Source organism: Tupaia chinensis, unplaced genomic scaffold (genome assembly GCF_000334495.1).
Source record: "Tupaia chinensis unplaced genomic scaffold, TupChi_1.0 Scaffold000201_2, whole genome shotgun sequence".
In the NCBI taxonomy this organism is placed as follows: Eukaryota; Metazoa; Chordata; class Mammalia; order Scandentia; family Tupaiidae; genus Tupaia; species Tupaia belangeri.
In genome coordinates this window covers 210763-222516 of record NW_006159677.1, presented here as the reverse complement: position 1 = coordinate 222516, position 11754 = coordinate 210763, and the positions used below count along the sequence as shown (strand labels likewise).

At 56.1% G+C, this 11754-nt stretch overlaps 1 protein-coding gene across 7 annotated transcripts in view; it reads right to left on the bottom strand.

Moving 5' to 3' along the window:
* EPS15L1 (epidermal growth factor receptor pathway substrate 15 like 1) overlaps positions 1–11754 on the bottom strand; it is a gene marked incomplete at its 5' end in the record, with an annotated part of 101740 nt that overhangs the window by 24483 nt on the left and 65503 nt on the right. For 4 of the 7 annotated variants that reach the window (XM_027771316.1, XM_014587336.2, XM_027771315.1 and 1 more), the window contains 2 exon segments: positions 3095–3142; positions 6060–6192. In XM_027771316.1, coding sequence (XP_027627117.1) covers positions 3095–3142; positions 6060–6192 — 181 coding nt within the window. 7 annotated transcript variants of the gene reach the window in all.

Here is an 11754-nt window from a genome sequence, read left to right as displayed (position 1 = left end):
CAGAGGGGGAGGGGCGGAGCACCCAGCCTGCAGGAGATGGCTCTTGGGGTGCTCAGGAACTCAGAGCTGCCCGTGACCTGGACCTGATCACCCTGGCGGGGTGGCCCGGATGACCACTGGGGCGGGATCCCAGGGCCATGCGGTATGTCCTACCACGCTGGTATGGGAGGATTCCGTTTTGCTGGGGAGAAGTGATTTCTTTTTTCTTTCCTTTGGGGAGAGCGAGAGGAGGAAAAACAAAACAACACAAAAAGTGGATATTTGAATTAAACGGGACGCTGGTGAAATGGCCTCTCGGGCAATTTGTGATGAGTTCTTATTCCTGGGTGGCATCTGGGGGAGGGGACAGAAAGGTGCCACCGTGGGTCATCCTCCCGCATGCACGACTTTGTTTGGGAGGTGAAAAGGTCGTTAGCAGTAATAAAATGATCATTAAATTGGGGAGAGGTTAAAGGTTACTGGCTGGTTAGCGGTGAAGGCGCGCTGGCTGGTGTCACCCGGGAGCTGCAGGAACCGCAGTGCCGGGCTGCGCTGGCAGGAAGTGGCGAGGGCAGGGTGGGGCTGGGGCCCAGGATCCCACTATCACAGCGGGCCCGAGGCCCAATCACTGACACCCACACAGCCGTTTCCTGCACTTAAAAAAAAAAAAAAAATCTGTTTCTCTCTTTGCAAATCAACAACTTTTACCTAGAAACTCTTCAGCGGTGAGTTCTGACTGATCTCGATCTCCGGTTCGTTGCAGAAATATACCATTGTTTACCTGCGGGAGGTGTGTGCGAGGGCTCGCTTTAACTGACTGGGTTCGGGGGGCTGCCTGCAAGGGGGGGGGTCTGATTTGCATCTGCCTCGAAGAAACTAGTTCTCTTGGCCCCAAAATAAGACACCTGGTAATTATTTAATACCTTGATAGATGTTTCTAGAAAAGACCTCTCGGGCGAGGAGAATTTAGTATTGACAACAAGGTTCCATCGTTTCTCTGAAGATGACCCTTGATGGCCCTTGAGGGGGTCTGGCTTGGATGGACAAAGAACTGAGTATTCGACTTTGAGAATGGCTGCCCGCCCACCAGCCACTCCGGTGTAAGATGCCAGAATTTTTCCTCGAGGACCCTCAACATGGGTCCCAGGGGGAGGGCTCCTTACCAAGCCTGCCCACTTCACATTCATCCAACTGTATATCCCTAATATGCTGTTGATCGTTATGTCAATTAAAACCTCAGTCAGGCTTTCAACAAAACAAGACAGAAGGAAAAAAAAAAAAGAAAGAAAGAAAAGAAAAAAGCAGCTCCCACGGAATTTGAAAACTGCAGTCTTCAGTACCCAAAAAAACCACATGTGACTCAGATCCAAACCTGCATTTGGTCCTGTACAAGCGAGGACCCGGAGGGGACCCTGGAGCCCTCTTTGAAGTTCAACTCCCCGCACCGCTTCGTTTGTCAACGGAAAAGGCTTCCGCTCAACTGCAATCTTGTGGGGGAGAGGCCTCCTTTGAGAAGGCCCTGCGCGGACTGGGCTGCCTCAGGGCCCAGCCTCTGTCTTTCCTGGGAAGGTGCCTGAGAGGGCAGGAGGGCCCGTGTCCTGGTCCCTGTACCTGAGGTGTGGGCGATGCAGGCCGCACGCGGCACATTATGGAACAGGGCGCTTTCCCCTCACGCCCACCTGCTAGGCCATGTTCAGGGGGCAGAGAGAACCGAGGCTAGGTGAGGTTAAATCATTCATCCGGGGCCATGAGGGGAGCGGAATGCAAACAGGGATCCCAGAGACCAGCCTGGCCAAGCAGCCTCCTGCGTTCTAGCAGGACGAGAGAAGAGGCCTTCGATTCTCCTGGCCTGGCCTTGGACATCGGCGCCATTACCAGGTGCACAGGGCTAGCAGGGATCTAGAACATTCCGCGTTCCCTGGGATAGACAAGCCCCGGACGGGAACGTGGCAACATCACATGCATGCCACACGCAGGGCAGTGAGATTTTGGAGGGTCTCACTGTGTTCTCAGGCTAGCAGTGGTGTCGGGGTTAAGGCAGCTGGATTCCACATGGATGACCGCACTTGAGTCCTGGACCCAGAGGCTTGGAAAACCATGCCGGGTGCGTATGCATGTGTGCTCAAAATCCTGAGAGGAGACCGGAGGAGAAGGGACTAAAGAACAGCCATCCCCCCAGGGGCTGACTTTTCACCTTCCCTCTGTCTCTCTCGGGTGAGCACATGCGTATGGCAGGAACCTTCAGACAAAAAGCATTATCTCCAGCGGTCTGCCCGTCCTTCAGTCTGTCCTATTTCCAAGGAGTTACAAGAGCTCCTGGGAACTGGGGGCCCTCCTCCCTGCTCCGCTGAGCTGGGGCCATTGCTTTCCCCGTAAGGCCCCTGCAGCCAGTGCCAGGAAGACCCCAGAGGACTGAGTGTGGCCAGGTTAAGGCAGGTCATCCCTGCGTGCTGCCCACGTGGTCTCCCAAGCGGGAAAAGGCCAAGTCAGCGAGAAGGGCAGAAGAGTGTGTTTCAGGGCCAGCCCGTGGTGTGGCGGGTAAGGCAGCTGGCTCTCACACGGATGACTGCACAGTCTGAAAAACACACCAGGTTGGGACCAGCAGTTGGCGTCACGGCTATGTCGCTGGACTTCCCTGTAGTCGACCACGGTTCGAGTCCCGGACCCAGTGGCTTAAATTCACACCGGGCGCGTGTGTGTGCGTGCCCAAGATCCCGAGAGGAGAATGGAGGAGAAGGGATTGCGGCGTGGCCATTCCCCCTGGGGGGAGTGACTTCTCATTTTCTGTCTCTCTCTTTGGCAAGTGCATGCACCCATAAGCAAAAATCTCTCAACAAAACAACGGGAAGGAGGGGGGGGGGGTTTGGGAATTGTGCACAGCTGGGCTCCAAGGCCCTTAACCGAAGAACCAGTGCAAAAAAAGCCAACTTCCTGGCCCGACTCTTGCCCTCCCTGAAATGCGATTTATTCAAAGCCCTCGTGCAGCACCCCCACCCCCCCTGTGCACAGGTGCATGTGGCAGCTGGGGGCTCTCAGATTGTTAGAGGTTAGTATGAAATCACAGCAAGGAGGAGGCTGAAGCTCATACGGCAACCACCACACCGTCTGTACCTACCACCCAGCAGCGAGTACAGTGTGGGATTTTTCTGTTCAGCCGTGGCTTCTAGGTAAAAGAATCAAAAGAGAGATGCTCAGGCCCCACCAGGAGACCCCGCGGTCGCTGGCGTGAACATGCCGCACGCGCCCCGGCCGTGTACCAGTGCACACCCGCTCGCTCTCAGTTTGGTTCTAGTTACTGATGTCTGGGGGTACTGGGGGAGGCTTGGATGGGAGGCAGGTAGCCGGGTCAAGTGGTGGCCCTGCTGCCACCTCGCCGTGTGACCTTGGGCAGGCCACATTGACCTCGCTTCCCTTCCCTCTTCCAGTGAATGGGCACAGTGTTTCCTGTGCTATCTCATGGGCCTCTGGAGAGATAAGGGTGAAGTGCCCCACTTCCTAAGGTGCTGTGGGGGTTCCTACATTTCTGCAGGGCACAGAGGGACACCCCACACCACACCAGCCAGGGCAGGCCCCAGGGGTGATGGCCCAGAGCCGTGAGCAAAGCCAGCCCAGAGCCCCCTGGGGCTCCGATCGCTCGTGACAACCTCAAAAGCCCTCCATTCTGAAGCTAGGGATGAGGAGGTCTTCCCAGCCCTGGTCACCGAAATCTTACCAAGCACGCTTCTCTGCTTTCTAAGTCCACGGTCTAACAGAAGAGACCACAGCGGGGTGGGGAGGCTCGCAGAGGGAGACGGGAGAGGTGAGGGCAGGGGGAAATCGCCGACGCACACGCACACCCAGCGCGGGGCTTCGGGCAGTGGGGAGACGGGGCTGACGGTGTCCATGAAACACCGAAAACGCAGCGTTGCGCTTGTGAGCTCCCTGGGTGGGGATATGTCCTCCAACCCACACTTTGCCCTGCAGGCCAGTGCATGCGTGTGCATTCCTATGTGAACATGTGTGCATCTGTATGCATGTGTGCGAGCCCTACGTGAGAGCAGGCATGCAGCTGTGTTATGCCTGCATCACGTGAAATGCAGGGAATGTGCACACACGGACACGTATGCATGGGCCATGCACGGTGCTCACCTGTATACCTGCACGTGTGTGATCACATGTAAACACATGCAAACACGCATATACACGTGTGCGCTGTGTGTGTATGGGCAATGAGAATAAGGACACGCACAAGTACATGTGAGTGTGCATGCATCTCTTGCATGCACGGAATGTGTAGGCATGTGTGCATGCACGTGTGTGCACCAGCTATGTGCATGTCAGTGTGTGAACGTGCACATACTCACGTGTGTGTGTGCACATATGCAGGCACGCATGTGTGCATGCTGCCTGTGTACTTGGGCTGCTATCTTTCAGGCAGAGGGAGGAGGTTGTCAAGGGTCCCCTAAGGGCCACTGCCTCTGTGTCAGGCATCAGTGGCCTCTCGGGGCTGGGAGGGAGTCCCTTTGTTGTCTGTGTTTTTCTCCATTTTATGGTAAGTGTTTTTGATGTGCGGCTTACAGAAACGGTCTCCTGCCCACAGTTCTGCTCGAAATCCGCATGCCTGCTGGGCCACGCTGGCTCTCGAGATTCACCCCCCAGGAAGCCAGCCTGGGCGAAGCCAGCCTGGGCCCTGCAGGCAGAGACCCCCTCCTCCGGAGAGAAAGCCCAGGGCATAGGAGGCAAAGGGCAGTGGTTTTCTTTGTTGTTGTTGGAGAGGGTTTTTTTGTTTGTTTGTTTTTGCTATAGGGCGTGTGCACTCACCAGACAGACAGAGAGAGACAGAGAGACAGAAAGCGAGAAATCACCCCCCAGGGGGGATGGCCATGCCGCAATCCCTTCTCCTCCATTCTCCTCTCGGGATCTTGGGTACGCACGCACACGCGCCCAACATGAGTTTAAGCCACCGGGTCTGGGACTCGAACCGTGGTCGACTCCGTGGGAGTCCAGCGACATAGCCATTATGCTAACAGCTGGTCCCAAAGGGCAGTGTTTTAAAAACGACGTTCTCTCTGTTTACCTGGACTGACAGGTGGACCATGTGTGGGTCCATGACTGGCTGGCCTCAGGTCAACGATCGGTCCTAACTGGCTTGATACACGAGATCGCAAGGATGACGGGACCCTCATGTGGACCCCACCAGGGGGGCTCAAGGGGAGGGGCAGGGTTCCAGGGGCTGGAGGGTGAGTACTGCCCTCCCTTACTGACTTGAAAGGGCTGGGAGGTGGAGGGGCACGCCATGCCCATCATCCCCAGGTAACCGGAAGCACAACCATGGCAGCACGTGGGTATCCAAGGCTGTCCCCAACATAGGGACAGAGCAGGGGAGACTGCCCGGAGACTAGAGATCGGATGTCGTCTCAGGCCGGGGCATCGATCCAAGGGATGATGGAGGGGGTGCACAGGTGGGGGAGCCCTCCCAGCACAGAAACAACGTCTTCCTGCTCTGGCCTCGTCACACACATGCGCAACCTCAGAACCCTCGGAGGACAGACACAATGGGCCCTTCCCTGAAAGTCTAAGGCAGGCTCTGGGACCAGGCAGGGAGAAACCGGTAGGCCTACAGGAAACCCCTTTGCTGGAAGCAGTCCACAGAGATGCAGGGCAGGGTGGGAGCAGAGGGGAGCCTCAAGCCATCTTGCCTCCTCTCAATCAAACACAGCCTAGGTGGACCCCCTGGCCCTCATCCAGGTCTTAACTGGCTGGGCAGTTGCTGCCCCCAGGCCCTCCTTGAGCCAAGCTGGGAACGTGCGCAGGTGGGAAGGGAAGAAGCCACAGGGCTGGGGGCATTTCCTGAGCTCCAGCCATGGGATTAGGTGGCAGAGAGACACTCAGGTGGGGGCCGCAGGAAGTCCCCCCTGGCCACACGGGTAGCTCTGAGACCCGGACCTTGGGGACTTCCACACAGCTCAGAGCCAAGGAGCCCAGGGACACACCACGCGCATATACAGCTTGCGCGGCCCCAGGCGACTACGCCGAGGAGAGACCCCCTGGATGCGTGTGTGGGGCCCCGCGGCGTCTGCGAGAGAAAAAAGCGTACTGACCGCTGGGCGGTTTAGGCCGTGGAGGAGCGGGTTTCTTCGGAGGCAGAGCAGGAGTGTCCTGTTTACTTTTAAAGGGGTCATCTGAGAATCCTGCCCCTCCCAGGGAGGAGGTGAAAGGGCCAGAAGGTGGGGGCTGTAAGAGAGGACACGAAAGAGAGGCAGAAACAGTCGTTAAACGGAGGCAGCGGACGTCCACCCAGACGCGCTCGCACACCGAGGGCCGACCCTGCGGGCTACGCGGCACAGCCTGGCTTCCACCCAGGGTCTCGTCCTCCACCCTCAACGGTCGGGGGGGCCCTTTGGCCTGCGAGGGGCGATCCAAATGCACAGGGCAGCAGGGATGACCCTGTCCCTCGACAGGTTCACAGGACAGGAGGGTGTCCCCAGCGACGGCACCATCCGGCCCACATGGAGGGATGCCCGGGTCTTTCCTGACGCCAGGGCTCTGTGCACAGGGTCCCCTGGGCCTCCTGCCTCACCCTCGCCCTGTGCCATCTGCAATGCCAATGGAGACCCTCGTGTGGTGTCCCTTAGCCGAGCCGGCCTGTGTGGTCACTGCTTCGGTCACTGAGAGGCAGCTGTGGCACCAGATCCTCTGTGGGTGCCTGGGCTCTGTGGGTGCCCCCCTGCACCTGCCTTCACAGTGACCCGGCCTCGCATGTCTGTCCACACGGCCATCGCAGCCTCCAGCGGGCTCTCGCCACCTCTAACCTGAATCCTTGACCAGTATCTTCCAGCCCTGCTCCTGCACACCCTCCAGCCACTGCCCCAAACCCAAATCAGATTGCAGTACCCGGTTCTACACAAGTACAGGAGAGCCGCAGACAGCAGGGTGATGGGTGGGAGAGGGAGGAGTGGGTGGATGGATGGTTGGTAGGTAGAATGAGGGAGTGATTGGATAGATGGGTAAATGGATGGAGGGTGGATGGGGGAAAAGAAGAGAGGTGAATCAATGGAGGGGATGGATAGTGAATGGATGAGTAGGTAGATGGATGAGTGATGAATGGATAGATGGATAAATGGAGGGGGATGGATGTTGGGTGGATGAGTAGGTGAATGAACAGTAGATAAATGGATGGGTGGCAGGTGGGTGGATAGATGGATAAATGGGAGGTGGATGGATAGTGGATGGATGGTAGATGGATAGTGGATGGATGGATGGATGTTGGATGGATAGTAGATGGATGGATAAATGAGGGTGGATAGATAGTGAATGGATGGTGGATGGTGGGTGGAGGGATAGTGGATGGGTGGATAAATGAGGGTGGATGGACGGTGGATGGGGGATGGATAGTGAATGGATGGATAAATGGGGGTGCATAGATGGTGAATGGATGGATAAATGGGGGTGGATAGATGGTGGAGGGATAGTGGATGGATGGATAAATGAGGGGGAGTGGATGGTGGAGGGATAGTGGATGGGTGGATAAATGAGGGTGGATGGATGAGGGATGGATAGTGGATGGATGGATAAATGAGGGTGGATGGATGGTGGGTAGATGGTGGATGGGTGGATAAATGAGGGTGGATGGATGGTGGATGGATGGTGGGTAGATGCTGGATGGATGGATAAATGAGGGTGGATAGATAATGGATGGGTGGGTAAATGAGGGAGGGAGGACGGATGGTGGATGGACGGTGGATGGGTGGATAAATGAGGGAGGATGGATGGTGGATGGATGGTGGATGGGTGGATGGATGGTGGATGGATGGTGGGTGGGTGGATAAATGAGGGAGGACGGATGGTGGATGGATGGTGGATGGGTGGATAAACGAGGGAGGATGGACGGTGGATGGGGGATGAATAGTGGTTGGATGGTAGATAGAAGGAGAAATAAAGGTAGATGGATAGTACATGGATGGATAAATGAGGGAGGACGGATGGTGGATGGATGGTGGGTGGGTGGATAAATGAGGGAGGACGGATGGTGGATGGACGGTGGATGGGTGGATAAATGAGGGAGGATGGATGGTGGATGGAAGGTGGGTGGGTGGATAAATGAGCGTGGACAGGTGAATGGGTAGATGGACAGCAGGTGGGTGGACAGGCTGGCTGATAGGTAGAGGTAACAGGAAGGAAGGTGACAGATAGCGCTGAAAGGTCTTGACACCTACAAACCCCAAGCTCCCTTTAAGGCGTCCAAGGTCATGCTCATGCCTTTCCTTGTCCAGTGCTTGGCCTCAGCCCTGGGTGCGCCTCCAGACGCCTCATACCTCCTCCCCATCCCCAGGACACTGACTCAGCTCCCAGGCCCTGCTCACAGGGGTCTCTTGCTGAGGAGCTAGGCCCACCCATCACCGTAAGCCCCATTTCTTCCTCAAAGATGGGCTGGACCCCACTTCTACCCCCAGAGCTCGCCCTGGAGCCCCTTCTCAACCAGCGTCCCCCAATGGGGCACTTGTCACCACATCACAGGGACAGGAGTCACACATCTGTGTGCCGGCACAACACGGGGGGCTGAGAACTTCCACAGAGGACCCGGCTCATCTCAGGTGTGTAGGGAACGGGCCGGGGGAATCCCAGGAGGGAGAAAACCATTTTCTTTTTTTTTCTTTGAGAGATTTTTGCTATAGGGCATAGAGATTTTTGCTATAGGGCATGTATGCTCACTAGAAAGACAGAAAGCAAGAAATCACCTCTTGGGGGATGGCCGTGCCACAATCCCTTCTCCTCCATTCTCCTCTATGGAATTTTGGGCATGCACACACACACTCCCAGCATGAGTTTTAAACCGCCGGGTCCGGGACGTAAACCATGGTTGCCTATGTGGGAGTCCAATGATGTAACCACTACGCCATCTGCTGATCCTGAGAAAATAACTTTCTATGAGGGATTGGGAGCCACTTCTGATAGAACAGGAAATAATGGAAAGTTTAATTAGAAAATAACTCCGTTTTTACTAGTATAGAAAATATCACATTTTTCGGGTCGGCCAGTGGCGTGGTGGTTAAGGGCGCTGGACTCCCACATGGCCGACCACAGTTCAAGTCCTGAACCTGGTGGCTTGCTTTCCCACTTTCCCTCTCTCTCTCACTCTGCCCCTCTCATCAAATTAAAAAATAAGCAGATAAATAAAGTTAAATAAAACCGTTATTTTTTTAAAAAACAAGTAAAATATCCCGTTCTTACAGCATAAAACAATAAGGTAAGCATAGGGTCAAGAGATCCAACCTGGGCAGAGGACACAGGAGTGGGGAAATACACGGGAGAAACGCCAATCCGTCCTCAGAGCGCATGGAAAGGGGAGGGGGCCAGTGGTGGGTGGGGATGAGCCGCAGCAAGAGATGAGAGACGAGAGACGGCGAGAGGAGCCAGTTGGGGGAGGAGGGTTGGTCATTTTCTCCTGTGGACCCAGGCCTAGTGACGACACTGAAGCACACTTGTGGAGTTCCCTTAACTCTTCTGAACCCTGGGAACCAGCAGTTAGCATAATGGCTACGTCGCTGGACTGCCACATAGTCGACTGCAGTTCGAGTCCCGGACCCGGTGGCTTAAACTCACGCCAGGCGCGTGTGCGTGTGTGCCCAAGATCCCGAGAGGAGAATGGAGGAAAAGGGATTGCGGCGTGACCATCATCCCTGGGGGGTGATTTCTCACTTTCTGTCTCTCTGTCTCTGTCTGTCTGGCGAGTGCACACGCCCTATAGCAAAAACCTCTCCAAAAAAAGAACAAAAAAAATTCTGAACCCGACAAATAAATCCCTGGAGAAGTCGGGGAGAAGGGGTCTGGTCCTGCTTCTCGCATGGATTACGGGGATGAGGCTGGTCTCAGTGACAGAGACGTGGCTGCCCTGGTCTCTAGGGTCAGCTCACAGAGTTGAGGCTGCGGTCGCCCCCTTTCCCTGGACCCACCGCAGCAGGGCAGTGGTTGGGGACAGAGGGAAGGAGAGGGGTCTTGAAAGTCTCTGCACACGTGACCCTTTCTCCTGGGCCCCACTGGGCTCTTCAGAACTACTGAGGTAGGAGATGATCCGAGTCGATCTCACCGAATCCTCCCAGAGGCCTTGGAGGGCGTCTCGCTGCCACTGCCCCCACCTTATACCCAGGGAAACTGAGGCACAGAAAGAACGCAGCATGTCCAGATTGTACAGTGGGTCAGAGGTGAATCGGGGCTAGAAGCCACACCGTCTGCCTCCCTGGTACCAGCTCACTGCTCTTGATGCTAGGACAGGCCTGGGGGCACAGTCTGGACAGCCTGTCCTATTCTCGGGCCTATGGAGGAGATGCATGTGGACACGGGCAAGAGACAGAGCTGGCCGTGGGGTCAGGGGACAGAGAAGGCACTTCTTCCCAGGGCCAGCAGGTGGTGTAGTGGTTAAGGCGCTGGACTCACACATGGCCGACTGTGGTTCGAGTCCCGGACCCAGACCTGGCAGCTTGAATCTCATGCCGGGTGCATGTGCATGCGTCCCCAAACTCCCGAGAAGAGAACGGAGGAGAAGGGATTGTGGTGTGGCCATCTCCCCGGGGGGGGGGTGATTTCTCACTTTCTGTCTGTCTGTCTCTCTCTAGTGAGTGCCTGCAACCCATAGCAAAAAGCTCTCAAAAATAAAAAAGCATTTTTTTAAATTACATTTTTTAAAATGAAGGCACTTCTTCCCAAGGAAGATGGGGTCCGCAATCTCCCCGACTCATTTCCCCACACACCCACGTTGGCCTGCTGAGAAACTCGAGTGAGGACCACCAGGGCTGGCTTGGCATGGCCTGGAGCTGCCCTCCTCCGAGGCTGCTGCTTGTCCCCACCCAGGGCAGTGCAAAGTTGACCTTTTTTTTTTTTTTCAGAGAGATTTTTGCCCTAGGGCACATGTGTTTGCCCACTGAGAGACAGAAATCACCCCCCGGGGGGGATGGCCACGCCGCAATCCCTTCTCCTCCAGTCTCCTCTCGGGATCTTGGGCACGCACGCACACGCGCCCAGCGTGAGTTTAAGCCACCGGGTCCAGGACTAGAACCATGGTCAACTACATGGGAGTCCAGTGACATGGCCATGATGCCATCTGCTGGACCCAAGTCGTCCTTTTAAGTACAAAAATCAGCGAGTCTTGGGTTGGTCCCGTCACCAAGCTACGGGAGCCGGATCCCACACGGCTGACCAGTTCGAATCCTAGCCCCAGAGGCTCGAGAGACATGTGGGGCATGTGTGCATGTGTGTCCCACATCCCGACGAGAGAGACAAATAAAGAGGTCACAACATGACCACAACCCCTCGGGGGGTTGCTTCCCTGCACCTCTGACAAGCACACGTGCCCTCTCGTCAACTGGGGGGTGGCGGGGAGTGAGTCTCTTCTGAAAACCTGCCCTGGAATGGTTCCCTAGCCAGGCTGCAGAACGGGGTGGTCAGAGGTGGGGCGGGAGGCCTCTGCCTGCCCTGCCACCTACTCGTGGCTCCGTGCCTCAGTTTCCCCATCTGCAAAGTGCCAAGAATGACAGGTCATTGCTCTCAGGGGTATGGCAAGAAAGAAAGGAGGTGGCGTGTGGGGACAGACTTGAGACAGCGTGATTCTTAGGATAATGCCAAGGGGCAGATGCGATCAGAATTCTTCCCGAGGTCTGCGAGACTGGGAACACCGCGAGGGACGGCCGCGACACTTCTCCTGTCACCCGCAGGAGCTTAGTTGTTAGATGACGTGGGGGTCGGTCGTTTGGGAAAGAAGAATGGGGTCCGGCTGGACAGGGGTGTGGAGGAACAACACGA